At 43.7% G+C, this 24,692-nt stretch overlaps 1 protein-coding gene across 1 annotated transcript in view; it reads left to right on the top strand.

Moving 5' to 3' along the window:
• Window positions 1-24,692, top strand: part of LOC128652729 (protein sel-1 homolog 3) — a 611,474-nt gene that overhangs the window by 38,349 nt on the left and 548,433 nt on the right. The window contains exon 3 of the mRNA XM_053705661.1: window positions 21,866-21,877. Within this exon, the coding sequence (XP_053561636.1) occupies window positions 21,866-21,877 (12 nt within the window). The remainder of the gene's footprint in view (window positions 1-21,865; window positions 21,878-24,692) is intronic.

Here is a 24,692-nt window from a genome sequence, read left to right as displayed (position 1 = left end):
ACAGGTTTCACTTTTAAGTTTCACTTTCGTTTTTGAAGGTGTTGCACAGCTCCTATTACTTGCTGTACTTGTAATAACAGGGGAAGTGCTGTCTTGCACTCCATGTGACCAGGTGTGGTCTATGTTTATTTCCTCAATTCCGGCTGAGACTTGAACCTGAGGAGAGTGTTTCCTCTGTTAACTGCCTAGGTCTAGGATGTGGGGAGTGCCCCAGCCATTGGGAGTATAAAGGTGCAGTTTTCTATAATAAAAAATATTTTTATTTCTGACCTTCTGCAGGTATAACCTGAGCTATGGAGGACTCTGACATGTTAGAAGGTACTCCTTCTGTACTAAATCACACTTGTTTATATTGTGAGGAGGCCGTGGTTTTCCTGCCCACTCAATTATGTTCCATATGCCTTAACACCGTTATAAAGTCTAAGAAGGGAGACAAGCCTGCTAAGGCTCTTAGTCCCTCTGATCCGTCTACCTCTCAGGACTCAGTGTCACATGAGAATACTACCCTTGCTACATTATCCACTCCACATGCAGTTCCCCATAGCACATCTAATCCTCGATCCGGAGGGGGCCTTCTTCCTGCTGACTGCCGCGCAGTTACAAACGGCGGTGTTTGCGGCCCTCAGTGGATTACCTCGCTCTAACAAATGCAAGAGAAAGGTTAAACATAGCTCTCCTGACCCAGAGTCATCTAAATATTTATCGGATTGAGCTATTATGTCCCAATTATCTGATGATAAGTTAACCTCTGTAACTTCAGAGGGTGAACTGTCTAAGTCCGAGTCCTTAGCGTCCAAGCCTCCTGCTGCGGAGAAACCGTCCTTAAGATTTAAAATTAAGCACTTGCGTTTTTTATTAAACAAGGTTCTATCTACGTTAGAGGTTCCAGAGACCAATCTGCCTGATGAACCTATGATACCTAAATTATACAGAGCTTATGAAGACAGGAAAGTTCCTTTGACTTTTCCTGTGACGGTTAAGATGGCAAACATTATTAAGAACAAATGGGAAAGAATTGGTTCTTCCTTTTCTCCCTTGGCTACTTTTAAAAAGTTGTTCCTGGTCCAGGACTCTCAACTGGATTTGTGAGGCTCCATTCCTAATGTGGATGGTGCTATCGCTATGCTTTCTAAACGTACTACTAAACCTCTTGAGGATAGTTCTTTGTTCAGAGAGCCAATGGATAAGAAAATGGAAACCTTTCTGAGAAAGATGTTTCTTTTTCAAGATACGATGAGTCCACGGATTTCATCCTTACTTGTGGGATATCGCCTCCTGGTCAGCAGGAGGAGGCAAAGAGCACCACAGCAGAGCTGTATAAATAGCTCCTCCCTTCCCTCCAAACCTAGTCATTCTCTTTGCCTGTGTTAGTGATAGGAAAAATAGCACCCCCTAATTGTTAATTGGTAACTAGCAGGAAGCGTCTGTTCAGTGATTTATTCTGAGGGTAATAGGTAACTGGTAGGAGGCGTGTGTTCAGTGATTTATTCTGAGGTAATTGGTAACTGGCAGGAGGCGTCTGTAAAGTGATTTATTCTGAGGGTAATTGGTAACTGGTAGGAGGCGTGTGTTCAGTGATTTATTCTGAGTTAATTGGTAACTAGCAGGAGGCGTCTGTTCAGTGATTTATTCTGAGGGTAATTGGTAACTGGTAGGAGGCGTGTGTTCAGTGATTTATTCTGAGGTAATTGGTAACTGGCAGGAGGCGTCTGTTCAGTGATTTATTCTGAGGTAATTGGTAACTAACAGGAAGCGTCTGTTCAGTGATTTATTCTGAGGTAATTGGTAACTAGCAGGAAGCCTCTGTACAGTGATTTATCCTGAGGGTAATAGGTAACTGGTAGGAGGCGTGTGTTCAGTGATTTATTCTGAGGTAATTGTTAACTGGCAGGAGGCGTCTGTTCAGTGATTTATTCTGAGGTAATTGGTAACTAGCAGGAGGCGTCTGTTCAATTATTTATTCTGAGGGTAATAGGTAACTGGTAGGAGGCGTGTGTTCAGTGATTTATTCTGAGGTAATTGGTAACTAGCAGGAGGCGTCTGTTCAGTAATTTATTCTGAGGTAATTGGTAACTGGTAAGAGGCGTCTGTTCAGTGATTTATTCTGAGGTAATTGGTAACTGGTAGGAGGCGTCTGTTCAGTGATTTATTCTGAGGTAATTGGTAACTAACAGGAAGCGTCTGTTCAGTGATTTATTCTGAGGGTAATTGGTAACTAGCAGGAGGTGTCTTTGCAGTGTTTTTTTCTGAGGATAATTGGTAACTAGCAGGAAGCGTCTGTTCAGTGATTTATTCTGAGGGTAATTGGTAACTGGCAGGAGGCGTCTGTTCAGTGATTTATTCTGAGGGTAATAGGTAACTGGTAGGAGGCGTCTGTTCAGTAATTTATTCTGAGGGTAATAGGTAACTGGTAGGAGGCGTGTGTTCAGTGATTTATTCTGAGGTAATTAGTAACTAGCAGGAGGCGTCTGTTCAGTTATTTATTCTGAGGGTAATAGGAAACTGGTAGGAGGAACCTGTTAAGTGATTTATTCTGAGGTAATTGGTAACAGGCAGGAGGCGTCTGTTCAGTAATTTATTCTGAGGTAATTGGTAACTAACAGGAAGCGTCTGTTCAGTGATTTATTCTGAGGTAATTGGTAACTTGTAGGAGGCGTCTGTTCAGTAATTTATTCTGAGGGTAATTGGTAACTAGCAGGAGGTGTCTTTGCAGTGTTTTTTTCTGAGGGTAATTGGTAACTAACAGGAGGCATCTGTTCAGTTATTTATTCTGAGGGTAATTGGTAACTAGCAGGAGGCGTCTGTTCAGTGATTTATTCTGAGGGTAATAGGTAACTGGTAGGAGGCGTGTGTTCATTGATTTATTCTGAGGTAATTGGTAACTGGCAGGAGGCGTCTGTTCAGTGATTTATTCTGAGGGTAATTGGTAACTGGCAGGAGGCGTCTGTTTAGTGTTTTATTCTGAGGTAATTAGTAACTAACAGGAGGTGTCTGTTCAGTGATTTATTCTGAGGGTAATTGGTAAATAGCAGGAGGCGTCTGTTCAGTGATTTATTCTGAGGGTAATAGGTAACTTGCAGGAGGCGTCTGTTCAGTAATTTATTCTGAGGGTAATAGGTAACTTGCAGGAGGCGTCTGTTCAGTAATTTATTCTGAGGATAATTGGTAACTAGCTGGATGCGTCTGTTCAGTGATTTATTCTGAGGTAATTGGTAACTAACAGGATGTGTCTGTTCAGTAATTTATTCAGAGGTAATTGGTAACTAACAGGAGGCGTCTGTTCAGTGATTTATTCTGAGGGTAATTGGTAACTAGCAGGAGGCGTCTGTTCAGTAATTTATTCTGAGGTAATTGGTAACAGGCAGGAGGCGTCTGTTCAGTAATTTATTCTGAGGGTAATTGGTAACTAGCAGGAGGCGTCTGTTTAGTAATTTATTCTGAGGTAATTGGTAACAGGCAGGAGGCGTCTGTTCAGTGATTTATTCTGAGGTAATTAGTAACTAGCAGGACGCGTCTGTTCATTGATTTATTCTGAGGGTAATTGGTAACTAGCAGGAGGCGTCTGTTCAGTGATTTATTCTGAGGGTAATAGGTAACTTGCAGGAGGCGTCTGTTCAGTAATTTATTCTGAGGATAATTGGTAACTAGCTGGATGCGTCTGTTCAGTAATTTATTCTGAGGTAATTGGTAACAGTCACGAGGCATCTGTTCAGTGATTTATTCTGAGGTAATTGGTAACTAACAGGATGTGTCTGTTCAGTAATTTATTCGGAGGTAATTGGTAACTAACAGGAGGCGTCTGTTCAGTGATTTATTCTGAGGGTAATTGGTAACTAGCAGGAGGCGTCTGTTCAGTAATTTATTCTGAGGTAATTGGTAACAGGCAGGAGGCGTCTGTTCAGTAATTTATTCTGAGGGTAATTGGTAACTAGCAGGAGGCGTCTGTTCAGTAATTTATTCTGAGGATAATTGGTAACTAGCTGGATGCGTCTGTTCAGTAATTTATTCTGAGGTAATTGGTAACAGGCACGAGGCATCTGTTCAGTGATTTATTCTGAGGTAATTGGTAACTAACAGGATGTGTCTGTTCAGTAATTTATTCGGAGGTAATTGGTAACTAACAGGAGGCGTCTGTTCAGTGATTTATTCTGAGGGTAATTGGTAACTAGCAGGAGGCGTCTGTTCAGTAATTTATTCTGAGGTAATTGGTAACAGGCAGGAGGCGTCTGTTCAGTAATTTATTCTGAGGGTAATTGGTAACTAGCAGGAGGCGTCTGTTTAGTAATTTATTCTGAGGTAATTGGTAACAGGCAGGAGGCGTCTGTTCAGTGATTTATTCTGAGGTAATTAGTAACTAGCAGGACGCGTCTGTTCATTGATTTATTCTGAGGGTAATTGGTAACTAGCAGGAGGTGCCTGTTCAGTAATTTATTCTGAGGGTAATTGGTAACTAGCAGGAGGTGCCTGTTCAGTAATTTATTCTGAGGGTAATTGGTAACTAGCAGGAGGTGTCTGTTCAGTAATTTATTCTGAGGTAATTGGTAACAGGCAGAAGGCGTCTGTTCAGTAATTTATTCTGAGGTAATTGGTAACTAGCAGGAAGCGTCTGTTCAGTGATTTATTCTGAGGGTAATTGGTAACTGTCAGGAAGCGTCTGTTCAGTAATTTATTCTGAGGTAATTGGTAACAGGCAGGAGGCGTCTGTTCAGTGATTTATTCTGAGGTAATTGGTAACTAGCAGGACGCGTCTGTTCATTGATTTATTCTGAGGGTAATTGGTAACTAGCAGGAGGTGCCTGTTTAGTAATTTATTCTGAGGGTAATTGTTAACTAGCAGGAGGCGTCTGTTCAGTAATTTATTCTGAGGTAATTGGTAACTAGCAGGAGGCGTCTGTTCAGTAATTTATTCTGAGGTAATTGGTAACAGGCAGAAGGCATCTGTTCAGTAATTTATTCTGAGGGTAATTGGTAACTAGCAGGAAGCGTCTGTTCAGTGATTTATTCTGAGGGTAATAACAGTTTTTAACAATCTCATGCTGTGTCTTCCCTCCTTTTTTGCAACTGTTTAGCTATTTTTCTTTTTTTTAATTTTTAAATAAAAGTTAAATTTTCTTTATAAATGGAAAGAGTCCACAGCTGCATTAATTACTTTTGGGAAATAAAAACCTGGCCACCAGGAGGAGGCAAAGACACCCCAGCCAAAGGCTTAAATACTCCTCCCACTTTCCTCATCCCCAGTCATTCTTTGCTTTTCGTCCCAGGAGGTTGGCAGAGAAGTGTCAGAAGTTTGTTTTCATCTCTTATGGAGGGTAGTAGTCTTCGACATGGGACGGGAGTTTTAAGTAATCCTGTCAGTCTCTCAGTGAGGGCTTGGATGAAAGTTAGAGCCCCAAGATGCAGGAAGAGTCTTTCTGCGATACCATCCCGACTTATTTTAATAACTCCACAAGCAATTGGCATTGTTGAACTTCGCTTCGCTGCCTGCTTTCTTCTCTCAAGTCCATGGCCGAGGCAAGGCTACTATCCGTCACACTTGAAGGGCCGTGTTCCTGTTCCACGGCGTAGATTCTGGTAAGATCGATTCATTATACTTCTTCATGATTGTACTGTAACTCATTTGTTCCTGCAAACTCACATGAAAAATACAGATACTAAAGGAGTGGGACTCCTTTAGTATCTTGGAATCAAGGGTTAATATCTCCTGAGGGGGATTATTGAACGGGTTTTTTTTTATCATGTTTGTTATGTGATTCAATCTGCTTATGTGTAGTGCTAACTGGGCTAGTGGCTTTTGGAACATAACAGCCTTTTGAAGTGATGCGACCTTACGGTCTGGCGGGATTTTTGTGGATGGGTCGCCTGCGGGTGACTTGAATTGCCTTCGGGAGTTGGTTGTTCCTTTTTCGGAACTTTAGACAGTGAGGTCTTTTTGGGCTCTGGTTAGGGGTCCTTCCTCGGTGTTGGGAATGCTCTGCATCTCCTTCTTGGGATAGAAGAGGTCCTAGTGGTTTTCCACTCATTTGGTTCAGATATTGACATCCAGTTGGCATACAAACCCATGTTTTGCTGTCCTCTGAATTCGAATCTGAGGTGATGTCGAGGCTTGATTTTGTTCTGTTCGGGTGACTTGTTCTCACTGTTCCCCTTGTGTCTGGAGCTTGTGGCTAGCTGGATGGCTAGCTCAGCATACTAATGCTCTGTGGCTACTCTGTACTGTAGCAAACCGAGGGTTGCTAGTTCGATCCCTGGCGAGGTCTACTCAGCCTTTCCTCCTTTCGAGGTTGATAAAATGAGCAGCGCCTTGTGTCCCTTAGGGGGATTAGCTGATCTTTCAAGCACAATCATGTTAATGATGTTTGGACGCCTGTTAGCTTTAGTGTTCTTTCTCCAACATTGGTGTGTCCGGTCCACGGCGTCATCCTTACTTGTGGGAATATCTCTTCCCCAACAGGAAATGGCAAAGAGTCCCAGCAAAGCTGGCCATATAGTCCCTCCTAGGCTCCGCCCACCCCAGTCATTCTCTTTGCCGTTGCACAGGCAACATCTCCACGGAGATGGTTAAGAGTATGTGGTGTTTAGTTGTAGTTTTTTTATTCTACTATCAAGAGTTTGTTATTTTAAAATAGTGCTGGTATGTACTATTTACTCTGAAACAGAAAAAGATGAAGATTTCTGTTTGTGAGAGGAAGATGATTTTAGCAGACAGTAACTAAAATCGATTGCTGTTTTCACATAGGACTGTTGAGATGAAGTAACTTCAGTTGGGGGAAACAGTTAGCAGACTTTTCTGCTTAAGGTATGACTAGCCATATTTCTAACAAGACTGTGTAATGCTGGAAGGCTGTCATTTCCCCTCATGGGGACCGGTAAGCCATTTTCTTAGTCTCAAACAGAATAAAGGGCTTAATATGGGCTATAAAACTGGTAGACACTTTTATGGGCTAAATCGATTGCTTTATTTGGACATTTTATACATGTTTATGCTGATAATTCACACTTATAAACTTGGGGAACGTTTTTTAACGTCAGGCACTATGTTAGACACCTTTTCCAGTCAGGAAGGGCCTTCCCAGTTGTAGGCTGAGCCTCATTTTCGTGCCATTACTGCGTGGTTGTTTTTGAGAGCAAGACATGCAGATGCATGTGTGAGGACCTGAAAGTAGTTGGAAAAGTTCCTAGAAGGCGTCATTTGGTATCGTATTCCCCTCTGGGCTTGGTAAAGTCACAGCAAAGGCTGTAGCTGGGACTGTATAGGGGTTAAATCTGTAACCGGCTCAGGTTTCGTTATTTTAAGGGTTAAAGCTCTGAAAATTGGTGTGCAATACTTTTAATGCTTTAAGACACTGTGGTGAAATTTTGAACAATTCCTTCATATTTTTTCACATATTCAGTAATAAAGTGTGCTCTGTTTAAAATTTAAAGAGACAGTAACGGTTTTGTTTTAAAACGGTTTTTGTGCTTTATTGACAAGTTTAAGCCTGTTTAAAATGTCTGTGCCTTCAGATAAGCTATGTTCTATATGTATGAAAGCCAATGTGTCTCCCCCTTCAAAATTGTGTGATAATTGCGCCATAGCGTCCAAACAAAGTAAGGACAGTACTGCCACAGATAATGAAATTGCCCAAGATGATTCCTCAGATGAAGGGAGTAGACATGGTTCTACATAATCTCCTTCTGTGTCTACGCCAGTTTTGCCCACGCAGGAGGCCCCTAGTACTTCTAGCGCGCCAATGCTTATTACCATGCAACAATTGACGGCTGTAATGGATAACTCCATAGCAAATATTTTATCCAAAATGCCTGCATATCAGAGAAAGCGCGATTGCTCTGTTTTAAACACTGAAGAGCAGGAGGGCGCTGATGATAATTGTTCTGTCATACCCTCACACCAATCTGAAGGGGCCATGAGGGAGGTTTTGTCAGATGGGGAAATTTCAGATTCAGGAAAAATTTCTCAACAGGCTGAACCTGATGTTGTGACATTTAAATTTAAATTAGAACATCTCCGCGCACTGCTTAAGGAGGTGTTATCTACTCTGGATGATTGTGACAACTTGGTCATTCCAGAAAAATTATGCAAGATGGACAAGTTCCTAGAGGTTCCGGTGCACCCCGACGCTTTTCCTATACCCAAGCGTGTGGCGGACATAGTGAATAAGGAGTGGGAGAAGCCCGGCATACCTTTTGTTCCCCCTCCTATATTTAAGAAATTATTTCCTATGGTCGACCCCAGAAAGGACTTATGGCAGACAGTCCCTAAGGTCGAGGGGGCAGTTTCTACTCTAAACAAGCGCACTACTATTCCTATCGAGGATAGTTGTGCTTTCAAAGATCCTATGGATAAAAAATTGGAAGGTTTGCTTAAAAAGATTTTTGTACAGCAAGGTTACCTTCTACAACCCATTTCGTGCATTGTTCCTGTCACTACAGCAGCGTGGTTCTGGTTCGAGGAACTAGAAAAGTCGCTTAGTAGAGAGACTCCATATTAGGAGGTTATGGACAGAGTTCACGCACTTAAGTTGGCTAACTCTTTTATTTTAGATGCCGCTTTGCAATTAGCTAGATTAGCGGCGAAAAATTCAGGGTTTGCAATTGTGGCGCTCAGAGCACTTTGGCTAAAGTCTTGGTCAGCGGATGTATCATCCAAGACAAAATTGCTTAACATCCCCTTCAAGGGTAAAACTCTCTTTGGACCAGAATTGAAAGAGATTATCTCAGACATCACTGGGGGAAAGGGTCACGCCCTCCCACAAGATAGGCCTTTCAAGGCCAAGAATAAGTCTAATTTTCGTTCCTTTCGTAATTTCAGGAACGGACCGGCCTCTAATTCTGCATCCTCTAAGCAAGAGGGTAATGCCTCACAGTCCAAACCAGCCTGGAAACCGATGCAAGGCTGGAACAAGGGTAAGCAGACCAAGAAGCCTGCTACCGCTAACAAAACAGCATGAAGGAGTAGCCCCCGATCCGGGACCGGATCTAGTGGGGGGCAGACTCTCTCTCTTTGCTCAGGCTTGGGCAAGAGATGTTCAGGATCCCTGGACGCTAGAAATAGTTTCTCAGGGTTATCTTCTGGAATTCAAGGAACTACCCCCAAGGGGAAGGTTCCACATGTCTCACTTATCCTCAAACCAAATAAAGAGACAGGCGTTCTTACATTGTGTAGAAGACCTGTTAAAGATGGGAGTGATACACCCAGTTCCAATGACGGAACAAGGAATGGGATTTTACTCAAATCTGTTCGTAGTTCCCAAAAAAGAGGGAACCTTCAGACCAATTCTGGATTTAAAGATCCTAAACAAATTTCTCAGGGTACCTTCGTTCAAAATGGAAACCATTCGAACGATTCTACCCACTATCCAGGAAGGTCAATTTATGACTACCGTGGATCTAAAGGATGCGTACCTACATATTCCTATCCACAAAGAACATCATCAGTTCCTAAGGTTCGCCTTTCTGGACAAACATTATCAGTTTGTGGCCCTCCCATTCGGATTAGCCACTGCTCCAAGGATTTTCACAAAGGTACTCGGGTCCCTTCTAGTGGTTCTAAGACCGAGGGGCATTGCAGTAGTACCATACTTGGATGACATTCTAATACAAGCGTCGTCCCTTTCAAAAGCAAAGGCTCATACAGACATCGTTCTGGCCTTTCTCAGATCTCACGGATGGAAGGTGAACATAGAAAAAAGTTCTCTGTCTCCATCAACAAGAGTTCCCTTCTTGGGAACAATAATAGATTCCTTAGAAATGAGGATCTTTCTGACAGATGTCAGAAAGTCAAAACTTCTAAGCGCTTGTCAAGTTCTTCATTCTGTTCCACGTCCTTCCATAGCTTAGTGCATGGAAGTAGTAGGGTTGATGGTTGCAGCAATGGACATAGTTCCTTTTGCGCGAATTCATCTAAGACCATTACAACTGTGCATGCTGAAACAGTGGAATGGGGACTATACAGACTTGTCTCCAGTGATTCAAGTAGATCAGAAGACCAGAGATTCACTCCGTTGGTGGATATCCCTGGACCACCTATTCCAGGGAATGAGCTTCCGCAGACCAGAGTGGGTCATTGTCACGACCGACGCCAGTCTAGTGGGCTGGGGTGCGGTCTGGGAATCCCTGAAAGCTCAGGGACTATGGTCTCGGGAAGAGTCTCTTCTCCCGATAAACATTCTGGAACTAAGAGCGATATTCAATGCTCTCAGGGCTTGGCCTCAGCTTGCAAAGGCCAGATTCATAAGATTCCAATCAGACAACATGACGACTGTTGCGTATATCAATCATCAGGGGGGAACAAGGAGTTCCCTGGCGATGAAAGAAGTAACCAAAATAATACAATGGGCGGAGAATCACTCCTGCCATCTATCTGCGATCCACATCCCAGGTGTGGAAAACTGGGAAGCGGATTATCTGAGTCGTCAGACATTCCATCCGGGGGAGTGGGAACTCCACCCGGAGATTTTTGCCCAGTTGACTCAATTATGGGGCATTCCAGACATGGATCTGATGGCGTCTCGTCAGAACTTCAAGGTTCCTTGCTACGGGTCCAGATCCAGGGATCCCAAGGCGACTCTAGTGGATGACCTAGTAGCGCCTTGGACCTTCAACCTAGCTTATGTGTTTCCACCGTTTCCTCTCATTCCCAGGCTGGTAGCCAGGATCAAACAGGAGAGGGCCTCGGTGATCTTGATAGCTCCTGCGTGGCCACGCAGTACTTGGTATGCAGACCTGGTGAATATGTCATCGGTTCCACCATGGAAGCTACCTTTGAGACAGGACCTTCTTGTTCAGGGTCCATTCGAACATCCAAATCTGGTCTCCCTCCAGCTGACGGCTTGGAGATTGAACGCTTGATTCTATCAAAGCGTGGGTTTTCAGATTCTGTGATTGATACTCTGGTTCAGGCCAGAAAACCGGTAACTAGAAAGATTTACCATAAAATATGGAAAAGATATATCTGCTGGTGTGAATCCAAGGGATTCCCTTGGAATAAGATAAAAATTCCTAAGATTCTTTCCTTTCTGCAAGAAGGTTTGGATAAAGGATTATCTGCGAGTTCTCTAAAGGGACAGATTTCTGCTTTATCTGTCTTACTACACAAACGACTGGCAGCTATGCCAGATGTTCAAGCATTTGTTCAGGCTCTGGTTAGGATCAAGCATGTTTACAGACCTTTGACTCCTCCCTGGAGTTTAAATCTAGTTCTTTCAGTTCTTCAAGGGGTTCCGTTTGAACCTCTACATTCCATAGATATTAAGTTGTTATCTTGGAAAGTTTTGTTTTTGGTTGCTATTTCTTCTGCTAGAAGAGTTTCAGAGTTATCTGCTCTGCAGTGTTCTCCGCCCTATCTGGTGTTCCATGCAGATAAGGTGGTTTTGCGTACTAAGCCTGGTTTTCTTCCAAAGGTTGTTTCTAACAAAAATATTAACCAGGAGATAGTTGTACCTTCTTTGTGTCCGAATCCAGTTTCAAAGAAGGAACGTTTGTTACACAATTTGGACGTAGTCCGTGCTCTAAAATTCTTTTTAGAAGCTACAAAAGATTTCAGACAAACATCTTCTCTGTTTGTCGTCTATTCTGGTAAAAGGAGAGGTCAAAAAGTGACTTCTACCTCTCTTTCCTTTTGGCTTAAAAGCATCATCCGATTGGCTTACGAGACTGCCGGACGGCAGCCTCCTGAAAGAATCACAGCTCACTCCACTAGGGCTGTGGCTTCCACATGGGCCTTCAAGAACAAGGCTTCTGTTGATCAGATATGTAAGGCAGCGACTTGGTCTTCACTGCACACTTTTGCCAAATTTTACAAATTTGATACTTTTGCTTCTTCGGAGGCTATTTTTGGGAGAAAGGTTTTGCAAGCCGTGGTGCCTTCCATTTAGGTAACCTGATTTGCTCCCTCCCTTCATCCGTGTCCTAAAGCTTTGGTATTGGTTCCCACAAGTAAGGATGACGCCGTGGACCGGACACACCAATGTTGGAGAAAACAGAATTTATGCTTACCTGATAAATTACTTTCTCCAACGGTGTGTCCGGTCCACGGCCCGCCATGGTTTTTTAATCAGGTCTGATGAATTATTTTCTCTAACTACAGTCACCACGGTACCATATGGTTTCTCCTATATTTTTCCTCCTGTCCGTCGGTCGAATGACTGGGGTGGGTGGAGCCTAGGAGGGACTATATGGCCAGCTTTGCTTGGACTCTTTGCCATTTCCTGTTGGGGAAGAGATATTCCCACAAGTAAGGATGACGCCGTGGACCGGACACACCGTTGGAGAAAGTAATTTATCAGGTAAGCATAAATTCTGTTTTCTCCAACATAGGTGTGTCCGGTCCACGGCGTCATCCTTACTTGTGGGATATTCTCTTCCCCAACAGGAAATGGCAAAGAGCCCAGCAAAGCTGGTCACATGATCCCTCCTAGGCTCCGCCTACCCCAGTCATTCTCTTTGCCGTTGTACAGGCAACATCTCCACGGAGATGGCTTAGAGTTTTTTTAGTGTTTAACTGTAGTTTTTATTATTCAATCAAGAGTTTGTTATTTTAAAATAGTGCTGGTATGTACTATTTACTCTGAAACAGAAAAGAGATGAAGATTTCTGTTTGTATGAGGAAAATGATTTTAGCAACCGTTACTAAAATCCATGGCTGTTCCACACAGGACTGTTGAGAGGAATTAACTTCAGTTGGGGGGAACAGTGAGCAGTCTTTTGCTGCTTGAGGTATGACACATTCTAACAAGACGATGTAATGCTGGAAGCTGTCATTTTCCCTATGGATCCGGTAAGCCATTTTTATTCAGACAGTAAATAAGGGCTTCACAAGGGCTTATTAAGACTGTAGACATTTTCTGGGCTAAATCGATTCATATATTACACATATTTAACCTTGAGGAATCATTTAATCTGGGTATTTTTGTTAAATAATATCGGCAGGCACTGTTTTAGACACCTTATTCTCTAGGGGCTTTCCCTAATCATAGGCAGAGCCTCATTTTCGCGCCGGTATTGCGCACTTGTTTTTGAGCAGCATGACATGCAGTCGCATGTGTGAGGAGCTCTGATACATAGAAAAGACTTTCTGAAGGCGTCATTTGGTATCGTATTCCCCTTTGGGCTTGGTTGGGTCTCAGCAAAGCAGATACCAGGGACTGTAAAGGGGTTAAAGTTAAAAACGGCTCCGGTTCCGTTATTTTAAGGGTTAAAGCTTCCAAATTTGGTGTGCAATACTTTTAAGGCTTTAAGACACTGTGGTGAAATTTTGGTGAATTTTGAACAATTCCTTCATACTTTTTCGCAATTGCAGTAATAAAGTGTGTTCAGTTTAAAATTTAAAGTGACAGTAACGGTTTTATTTTAAAACGTTTTTTGTACTTTGTTATCAAGTTTATGCCTGTTTAACATGTCTGAACTACCAGATAGACTGTGTTCTGAATGTGGGGAAGCCAAGGTTCCTTCTCATTTAAATAAATGTGATTTATGTGACACTGAAAATGATGCCCAAGATGATTCCTCAAGTGAGGGGAGTAAGCATGGTACTGCATCATTCCCTCCTTCGTCTACACGAGTCTTGCCCACTCAGGAGGCCCCTAGTACATCTAGCGCGCCAATACTCCTTACTATGCAACAATTAACGGCTGTAATGGATAATTCTATCAAAAACATTTTAGCCAAAATGCCCACTTATCAGCGTAAGCGCGACTGCTCTGTTTTAGATACTGAAGAGCATGAGGACGCTGATGATAATGGTTCTGAAATGCCCCTACACCAGGCTGAGGGGGCCAGGGAGGTTTTGTCTGAGGGAGAAATTTCAGATTCAGGGAAAATTTCTCAACAAGCTGAACCCGATGTGATTACATTTAAATTTAAGTTGGAACATCTCCGCGCTCTGCTTAAGGAGGTATTATCCACTCTGGATGATTGTGAGAATTTGATCATCCCAGAGAAACTATGTAAAATGGACAAGTTCCTAGAGGTCCCGGGGCTCCCAGAAGCTTTTCCTATACCCAAGCGGGTGGCGGACATTGTAAATAAAGAATGGGAAAGGCCCGGTATACCTTTCGTCCCTCCCCCCCATATTTAAAAAATTGTTTCCTATGGTCGACCCTAGAAAGGACTTATGGCAGACTGTCCCCAAGGTCGAGGGAGCGGTTTCTACTTTAAACAAACGCACCACTATACCCATAGAAGATAGTTGTGCTTTCAAAGATCCTATGGATAAAAAATTAGAAGGTTTGCTTAAAAAGATGTTTGTTCAGCAAGGTTACCTTCTACAACCAATTTCATGCATTGTCCCTGTCACTACAGCCGCGTGTTTCTGGTTCGATGAGCTAGTAAAGGCGATCGATAGTGATTCTCCTCCTTATGAGGAGATTATGGACAGAATCCGTGCTCTCAAATTGGCTAATTCTTTCACCCTAGACGCCACTTTGCAATTGGCTAGGTTAGCGGCGAAGAATTCTGGGTTTGCTATTGTGGCGCGTAGAGCGCTTTGGTTGAAATCTTGGTCAGCGGATGCGTCTTCCAAGAACAAACTCCTTAACATTCCTTTCAAGGGGAAAACGCTGTTTGGCCCTGACTTGAAAGAGATTATCTCTGATATCACTGGGGGTAAGGGCCACGCCCTTCCTCAGGATAGGTCTTTCAAGGCCAAAAATAAACCTAATTTTCGTCCCTTTCGTAGAAACGGACCAGCCCCAAGTGCTACGTCCTCTAAGCAAGAGGGTAATACTTCTCAAGCCAAGCCAGCCTGGAGACCAATGCAAGGCTGGAACAAGGGAAAGCAGGCCAAGAAACCTGCCACTGCTACCAAGACAGCATGAAATGTTGGCCCCCGATCCGGGTCCGGATCTGGTGGGGGGCAGACTCTCTCTCTTCGCTCAGGCTTGGGCAAGAGATGTTCTGGATCCTTGGGCACTAGAAATAGTCTCCCAAGGTTATCTTCTGGAATTCAAGGGGCTTCCCCCAAGGGGGAGGTTCCACAGGTCTCAATTGTCTTCAGACCACATAAAGAGACAGGCATTCTTACATTGTGTAGAAGACCTGTTAAAATGGGAGTGATTCATCCTGTTCCATTAGGAGAACAAGGGATGGGGTTCTACTCCAATCTGTTCATAGTTCCCAAAAAAGAGGGAACGTTCAGACCAATCTTAGATCTCAAGATCTTTTCTCAAGGTTCCATCGTTCAAAATGGAAACCATTCGAACTATTCTTCCTTCCATCCAGGAAGGTCAATTCATGACCACGGTGGATTTAAAGGATGCGTATCTACATATTCCTATCCACAAGGAACATCATCGGTTCCTAAGGTTCGCATTCCTGGACAAACATTACCAGTTCGTGGCGCTTCCTTTCGGATTAGCCACTGCTCCAAGGATTTTCACAAAGGTACTAGGGTCCCTTCTAGCTGTGCTAAGACCAAGGGGCATTGCTGTAGTACCTTACTTGGACGACATTCTGATTCAAGCGTCGTCCCTTCCTCAAGCAAAGGCTCACACGGACATTGTCCTGGCCTTTCTCAGATCTCACGGATGGAAAGTGAACGTGGAAAAGAGTTCTCTATCCCCGTCAACAAGGGTTCCCTTCTTGGGAACAATAATAGACTCCTTAGAAATGAGGATTTTTCTGACAGAGGCCAGAAAAACAAAGCTTCTAGACTCTTGTCGGATACTTCATTCCGTTCCTCTTCCTTCCATAGCTCAGTGCATGGAAGTGATCGGGTTGATGGTAGCGGCAATGGACATAGTTCCTTTTGCGCGCATTCATCTAAGACCATTACAACTGTGCATGCTCAGTCAGTGGAATGGGGACTATACAGACTTGTCTCCGAAGATACAAGTAAATCAGAGGACCAGAGACTCACTCCGTTGGTGGCTGTCCCTGGACAACCTGTCACAAGGGATGACATTCCGCAGACCAGAGTGGGTCATTGTCACGACCGACGCCAGTCTGATGGGCTGGGGCGCGGTCTGGGGATCCCTGAAAGCTCAGGGTCTTTGGTCTCGGGAAGAATCTCTTCTACCGATAAATATTCTGGAACTGAGAGCGATATTCAATGCTCTCAAGGCTTGGCCTCAGCTAGCGAGGGCCAAGTTCATACGGTTTCAATCAGACAACATGACAACTGTTGCGTACATCAACCATCAGGGGGGAACAAGGAGTTCCCTAGCGATGGAAGAAGTGACCAAAATCATTCTATGGGCGGAGTCTCACTCCTGCCACCTGTCTGCTATCCACATCCCAGGAGTGGAAAATTGGGAAGCGGATTTTCTGAGTCGTCAGACATTGCATCCGGGGGAGTGGGAACTCCATCCGGAAATCTTTGCCCAAGTCACTCAGCTGTGGGGCATTCCAGACATGGATCTGATGGCCTCTCGTCAGAACTTCAAAGTTCCTTGCTATGGGTCCAGATCCAGGGATCCCAAGGCGGCTCTAGTGGATGCACTAGTAGCACCTTGGACCTTCAAACTAGCTTATGTGTTCCCGCCGTTTCCTCTCATCCCCAGGCTGGTAGCCAGGATCAATCAGGAGAGGGCGTCGGTGATCTTGATAGCTCCTGCGTGGCCACGCAGGACTTGGTATGCAGATCTGGTGAATATGTCATCGGCTCCACCTTGGAAGCTACCCTTTGAGACGAGACCTTCTTGTTCAGGGTCCGTTCGAACATCCGAATCTGGTTTCACTCCAGCTGACTGCTTGGAGATTGAACGCTTGATTTTATCGAAGCGAGGGTTCTCAGATTCTGTTATTGATACTCTTGTTCAGGCCAGAAAGCCTGTAACTAGAAAGATTTACCACAAAATTTGGAAAAAATATATCTGTTGGTGTGAATCTAAAGGATTCTCTTGGGACAAGGTTAAGATTCCTAGGATTCTATCCTTCCTTCAAGAAGGATTGGAAAAAGGATTATCTGCAAGTTCCCTGAAGGGACAGATTTCTGCCTTGTCGGTGTTACTTCACAAAAAACTGGCTGCTGTGCCAGATGTTCAAGCCTTTGTTCAGGCTCTGGTTAGAATTAAGCCTGTTTACAAACCTTTGACTCCTCCTTGGAGTCTCAATTTAGTTCTTTCAGTTCTTCAGGGGGTTCCGTTTGAACCCTTGCATTCCGTTGATATTAAGTTATTATCTTGGAAAGTTTTGTTTTTAGTTGCAATTTCTTCTGCTAGAAGAGTTTCAGAATTATCTGCTCTGCAGTGTTCTCCTCCTTATCTGGTGTTCCATGCAGATAAGGTGGTTTTACGTACTAAACCTGGTTTTCTTCCAAAAGTTGTTTCTAACAAAAACATTAACCAGGAGATTATCGTACCTTCTCTGTGTCCGAAACCAGTTTCAAAGAAGGAACGTTTGTTGCACAATTTGGATGTTGTTCGCGCTCTAAAATTCTATTTAGATGCTACAAAGGATTTTAGACAAACATCTTCCTTGTTTGTTGTTTATTCTGGTAAAAGGAGAGGTCAAAAAGCAACTTCTACCTCTCTCTCTTTTTGGATTAAAAGCATCATCAGATTGGCTTACGAGACTGCCGGACGGCAGCCTCCCGAAAGAATCACAGCTCATTCCACTAGGGCTGTGGCTTCCACATGGGCCTTCAAGAACGAGGCTTCTGTTGATCAGATATGTAGGGCAGCGACTTGGTCTTCACTGCACACTTTTACCAAATTTTACAAGTTTGATACTTTTGCTTCTTCTGAGGCTATTTTTGGGAGAAAGGTTTTGCAAGCCGTGGTGCCTTCCATTTAGGTGACCTGATTTGCTCCCTCCCTTCATCCGTGTCCTAAAGCTTTGGTATTGGTTCCCACAAGTAAGGATGACGCCGTGGACCGGACACACCTATGTTGGAGAAAACAGAATTTATGTTTACCTGATAAATTACTTTCTCCAACGGTGTGTCCGGTCCACGGCCCGCCCTGGTTTTTTTAATCAGGTCTGATAATTTATTTTCTTTAACTACAGTCACCACGGTACCATATGGTTTCTCCTATGCAAATATTCCTCCTTAACGTCGGTCGAATGACTGGGGTAGGCGGAGCCTAGGAGGGATCATGTGACCAGCTTTGCTGGGCTCTTTGCCATTTCCTGTTGGGGAAGAGAATATCCCACAAGTAAGGATGACGCCGTGGACCGGACACACCGTTGGAGAAAGTAATTTATCAGGTAAACATAAATTCTGTTTTTGCGCGCATTCATCTAAGACCATTACAACTGTGCATGCTCAGTCAGTGGAATGGGGACTATACAGACTTGTCTCCGAAGATACAAGTAAATCAGAGGACCAGAGACTCACTCCGTTGGTGGCTGTCCCTGGACAACCTGTCACAAGGGATGACCTTCCGCAGACCAGAGTGGGTCATTGTCACGACTGACGCCAGTCTGATGGGCTGGGGCGCGGTCTGGGGATCCCTGAAAGCTCAGGGTCTTTGGTCTCGGGAAGAATCTCTTCTACCGATAAATATTCTGGAACTGAGAGCGATATTCAATGCTCTCAAGGCTTGGCCTCAGCTAGCAAAGGCCAAGTTCATACGGTTTCAATCAGACAACATGACGACTGTTGCGTACATCAACCATCAGGGGGGAACAAGGAGTTCCCTGGCGATGGAAGAAGTGACCAAAATCATTCAATGGGCGGAGACTCACTCCTGCCACCTGTCTGCAATCCACATCCCAGGAGTGGAAAATTGGGAAGCGGATTTTCTGAGTCGTCAGACATTACATCCGGGGGAGTGGGAACTCCATCCGGAAATCTTTGCCCAAATTACTCAACTGTGGGGCATTCCAGACATGGATCTGATGGCCTCTCGGCAGAACTTCAAGGTTCCTTGCTACGGGTCCAGATCCAGGGATCCCAAGGCGACTCTAGTAGATGCACTAGTAGCACCTTGGACCTTCAAACTAGCTTATGTATTCCCGCCGTTTCCTCTCATCCCCAGGCTGATAGCCAGGATCAATCAGGAGGAGGGCGTCGGTGATCTTGATAGCTCCTGCGTGGCCACGCAGGACTTGGTATGCAGATCTGGTGAATATGTCATCGGCTCCACCATGGAAGCTACCTTTGAGACGAGACCTTCTTGTTCAAGGTCCGTTCGAACATCCGAATCTGGTCTCACTCCAGCTGACTGCTTGGAGATTGAACGCTTGATCTTATCAAAACGAGGGTTCTCAGATTCTGTTATTGATACTCTTGTTCAGGCCAGAAAGCCTGTAACTAGAAAAATTTACCACAAAATATGGAAAAAATATATCTGTTGGTGTGAATCTAAAGGATTCCCTTGGGACAAGGTAAAGATTCCTAAGATTCTATCCTTTCTTCAAGAAGGATTGGAGAGAGGATTATCTGCAAGTTCCTTGAAGGGACAGATTTCTGCCTTGTCTGTGTTACTTCACAAAAAACTGGCAGCTGTGCCAGATGTTCAAGCCTTTGTTCAGGCTCTGGTTAGAATCAAGCCTGTTTACAAACCTTTGACTCCTCCTTGGAGTCTCAACTTAGTTCTTTCAGTTCTTCAGGGGGTTCCGTTTGAACCCTTACATTCCGTTGATATTAAGTTATTATCTTGGAAAGTTTTGTTTTTGGTTGCAATTTCTTCTGCTAGAAGAGTTTCAGAATTATCTGCTCTGCAGTGTTCTCCTCCTTATCTGGTGTTCCATGCAGATAAGGTGGTTTTACGTACTAAACCTGGTTTTCTTCCAAAAGTTGTTTCTAACAAAAACATTAACCAGGAGATAGTCGTGCCTTCTTTGTGTCCGAAACCAGTTTCGTAGAAGGAACGTTTGTTGCACAATTTGGATGTTGTTCGCGCTCTAAAATTCTATTTAGATGCTACAAAGGATTTTAGACAAACATCTTCCTTGTTTGTTGTTTATTCTGGTAAAAGGAGAGGTCAAAAAGCAACTTCTACCTCTCTCTCTTTTTGGATTAAAAGCATCATCAGATTGGCTTACGAGACTGCCGGACGGCAGCCTCCTGAAAGAATCACAGCTCATTCCACTAGGGCTGTGGCTTCCACATGGGCCTTCAAGAACGAGGCTTCTGTTGATCAGATATGTAGGGCAGCGACTTGGTCTTCACTACACACTTTTACCAAATTTTACAAGTTTGATACTTTTGCTTCTTCTGAGGCTATTTTTGGGAGAAAGGTTTTGCAAGCCGTGGTGCCTTCCATTTAGGTGACCTGATTTGCTCCCTCCCTTCATCCGTGTCCTAAAGCTTTGGTATTGGTTCCCACAAGTAAGGATGACGCCGTGGACCGGACACACCTATGTTGGAGAAAACAGAATTTATGTTTACCTGATAAATTACTTTCTCCAACGGTGTGTCCGGTCCACGGCCCGCCCGGGTTTTTTAATCAGGTCTGATAATTTATTTTCTTTAAATACAGTCACCACGGTATCATATGGTTTCTCCTATGCAAATATTCCTCCTTAACGTCGGTCGAATGACTGGGGTAGGCGGAGCCTAGGAGGGATCATGTGACCAGCTTTGCTGGGCTCTTTGCCATTTCCTGTTGGGGAAGAGAATATCCCACAAGTAAGGATGACGCCGTGGACCGGACACACTGTTGGAGAAAGTAATTTATCAGGTAAACATAAATTCTGTTTTTATGGCCCTGGCTCTTTGGAGTGTTAGGCTCCTGCAAGGGTTGGTCTCTTCCCTTTGGGTCGGGACTTGCAAGGGCTTTTTGGTCTTGTTATTTGGGTTATTCTGTATTTTTCCCTGGGAGGTCTGTTTTTTTTTTATCAGACAAGGGATTTATGCGCCTTGAATATTGTTTAATCTAAACATTTGTGGGGCCAGGGCTTCTTGTCCTGATCTTCCGGATGTCGAGTGTTTTTCTCTGTGTTTTCTCTTTGTGGATCCCTCCGTGGGATGTTACCGGACCTTATGATCCTAGGACTGGCCTGGGGGTTCCAGTTTCCGGGGTATTTGGGCTTAGCCCTTGTTCTGGCTGTTCTGTTTTACAACTTGGCCAGATTTATGAGAGCCAGGGCTCCTTGGGCCTTGTCTTGTCCTGGACGATACAGTTCCCTTGGGACAGCCAATTAACGTGACCTGATGGTGGGCTTTCCTGCCTAACAAACGGAAGGTTTGCGGTTGCTCAGCTGTCACTTTTGTGCCTGTTATGTGTGCTAGCACGATGGTGTTTTAAGGTGTTTTCCATGTTCGTTAGTGACGTGGCCTTGTGTCCTCTCGGTTCTTCCTACGACTTCCTGTCTTATGGGCAGGTGTTTATCAACGCTCTCCTCTTCAGGGAGCTCGTTGTCCTCCTTATGGAGGTGTGGTTCCCTTTTTAAGGGCTCCTCCTGTGTTCGGGAGGTTGGAATAGATGTTTATCTGGTTCTGGGATTGGTTTGCTCTTTGAGTTGTTCCTTTCCATCTGGGGAGCTGCTGGCTCCACATTGAGACTTAGTCGGGTGGCCTTGATAGATTTTCTTGGGTCTAACGCCTGTTCGTTTGTCTTTAGGTTAAAGTGGCTGTGTCCATTCTTCCGCCCTTTTGGGGGGCGTTTTGGGGTTCCTTTCGGTTCCCTTACTTTCAGATCTGCCGTTGCTTGGGCTGGTCCGACTAGGTGTAGGATCTGAGAGCTGTTGTTCACCTTCAGGTCTTGGGGGTGACAGTGGACCTTCTTTTTTTAAAGGTTTTGTGCCTCTCCCCCTTTGAGATCTGTAAGTAGGCTTGGCGGCCTGAATTGCCTGGAGAGTGTCCTCTGTGTTGGCGGTTGGACAATCTCTGTCTTTGGCCACTTCTTCCTTACGATAGTGTTTTCTCCGTGTCTTCCTACAGATGGCAGCGTGTTACTGGACTCAGATGTTTATTTTCTGAGTTTGCTGCTTGTAATTTTCTGTTTGCTCAGTTCTGATGTCTTTAGGACTTTGTCTTCAGCTGTCTTTTTCGGTGCTGTTGCACGATGTTTGGGAGATTTTTCTTCTCATTTATGATGCCCGGTTGCTCTTTGTGGGTTGGGCGTCGTCTCCCCTTGTTCTCGGGACTTGTCCTTCCTTTGAAGGGGTTTTTTTCCTTTATGGATTTTGCTGTACCTTTTGGGTATCCCTTGGCTTACCCTTGTCCTCTCCCTTTTGGGGATTTTGGTACTGTACTAGTAAGGGGACCGACTGCTGGGCGACGGTTCTCCTAGAGTAGTGTTGGCTCAGTGAGTCTGCTTGCGGTCTCTAGTTAGGCTTTCGGACTATCTGCAGGTCAGTGTCCTTGTGGCCTTTTCCTTCTAGTTCTTTTGCACGGCTCCGACGAAGCGGGGTTTGGTTGGGTTGTGGTTTTTTCAGGCCTGGTGCCGCCTATTGTACCCTCACGTTTTTTCATTCATTGTCCTCTATAGCTTGTGTATTGTTTTCCCAAAAGTAATGAATGCAGCTGTGGACTCTTTCCATTTATGAAGAAAAACTTAAATTATGCTTACCTGATCATTTTCTTTTCTTCAGATGGAAAGAGTCCACAGCTCCCCACCCGTATTTGTTCTGTGGGGCGTGTCTTATTTTTTTATTCATCTGGCACCTTTTCACCCTGGTATTTCTTCTACTGTTCCTTGTTCCTCTGCAGAATGACTGGGGGATGAAGGACGTGGGAGGAGTATTTAAGCCTTTGGCTGGGGTGTCTTTGCCTCTTCCTGGTGTCCAGGCTCTTATTTCCCAAAAGTAATGAATGCAGCTGTGGACTCTTTCCATCAGAAGAAAAGAAAATGATCAGGTAAGCATAATTTTAGTTTTTATCAGTATTTTAGTTAAAGAGACACTAAATCCATATTTTTTCTTTCGTGATTCGGATAGAGCAGCAATTTTAAGCAACTTTCTAATTTACTCCTGTTATCAAATTTTCTTCATTCTCTTGGTATCTTTATTTGAAAAGCAAGAATGTAAGTTTAGATGCCGGCCCATTTTTTGTGAACAACCTGGGTTCTTGCCTGATTGATGGATAAATTCACCCACCAATAAACAAGTGCTGTCCAGTGTACTGAACCAAAATTTGCCTGCTCTTAGCTTAGATGCCTTCATTTTCAAATAAAGATAGCAAGAGAAAGAAAAATTACATCTCTATCTATTATTATAATTATTGGTTATTTGTAGAGCGCTAACAGATTCCTCACCGTTCAGTGTCCCTTTAAATCAATCAATATCTGCCCATTCCTGACCATATTGTTCTGACCACTCTCTGAAATGTTCCAGACTCTATCCCCCCAGACTATACAGGCTCCTCCTCCTCAGAGGTCTAGATTATATTAAAGAGCCGGTCTTATATTAATAATAACTACATTTTACCATTTCTGTTTCTCATGTTGACATCATTTTATCAGTACCAGTGATTCATCCGTGTGAACAGCAGGTATAAAGGAACATATTAAAGCGTGCGTGAGCGTTAATATATCATTGTCAAAGTGCAAAAATAAAACTGCTATTGCGATGTTCACGTACAAAAGGGCTAATTTTATTGAGTTCCACTTGTAAGCTAGTCTTTAAAGGGACACTAAACCCACATTGTTTCTTTAATGATTCAGATCTAATTTACTCCTATTTTCAAATTTTTCTTCGTTCTCTTGCTATCTTTTTTTTAAAAAGCAGGAATGTAAAGCTTTAGAGCCAGCCCATATTTGGTTCAGAACCTGGGTTATGCTTGCTTATTAATTTGCTAAATGTAGCCACCAATAAGCAAGCGCTATCCAGGGTGCTGAACCTATAATGGGCAGGCTTCTACGCTTTAAATTCCTGCTATTTAAATAAAGATAGCAAGAGAACGAAGAATAGTTGATAGTAGGAGCAAATTAGAAAGTTGCTTAAAATGCATGCTCTATATGAGTCATGAATGAAAAAAAATGGGTTTAGTGTCCCTTTAAGCTCTCTAAAGCATTTGAGTTGATTTGAAAGTCATTGTAAGCTGATTACATTAGTGCTGATGCCAGGGCTGGTGTTTGGTTCCTGATAAACATCAGAAGAGATACGTTATCCACAGCCCTACATCAGTATCACGTGCTGTATAATTATACTGAGTATATCAGCACACCTGAAATCCCTTTTAATGAAAACTGAACCTGACGGGACAGGAAAAGCAGGTTTGTTATCAAGATCATGATGTAATTTACTGAAATCTGACAAGTTAGTTTAACTGATAACGTCTTCATTAGGCTAAATGAAAATCCTGTGCTTAAGAGCTCTTGTACGAGGTAACGTGTCTGCCAAAGGAACAGATGGCTTGTGGAACATAATAGAAGGGAACCTGTCTAGTCATGTGCTGTTTAATGCTGCCCTAGGCACTGGCAAGTCTGCTGAACCTCCACTCCCCACAAATATGAGTTTATATATGCTTTATATATTTCTCATAACCAGAAGCCAAGGACACATGGAGGAGTCATGCTCCCCCACTAGACAACCAAAGATCATTGATTTGTAATAAAATTAATAAATAAAACATTTCCTTCCATAAGGCAGGGAGAGTCCACAACTTAATTCCTTACTGTTGGGAAATACAACACCTGGCCACAAGGAGGAGGCAAAGAGACCCCAGCCAAAGGCTTACATATCCATCCCACTTCCCCTATCCCCCAGTTATTCTTTGCCTTTCATCACTATAGGAGGTGGCAGAGAAGTTTCAGAAGATTTGGATAGTCCTGTAATGGGTATGTTCCCTTCAAGAAAGGACTGGAGTTTGAAGTAATCATGTCAACCTCTCAGTGAGAGTATTGATGAAAGTTAGAGTCTGGAGA

This window comes from Bombina bombina, chromosome 3 (assembly GCF_027579735.1).
Source record: "Bombina bombina isolate aBomBom1 chromosome 3, aBomBom1.pri, whole genome shotgun sequence".
Classification (NCBI taxonomy): Eukaryota; Metazoa; Chordata; class Amphibia; order Anura; family Bombinatoridae; genus Bombina; species Bombina bombina.
Note: the sequence above shows the minus strand (reverse complement) of the source record. Positions and strands in the feature narration are given on the sequence as shown.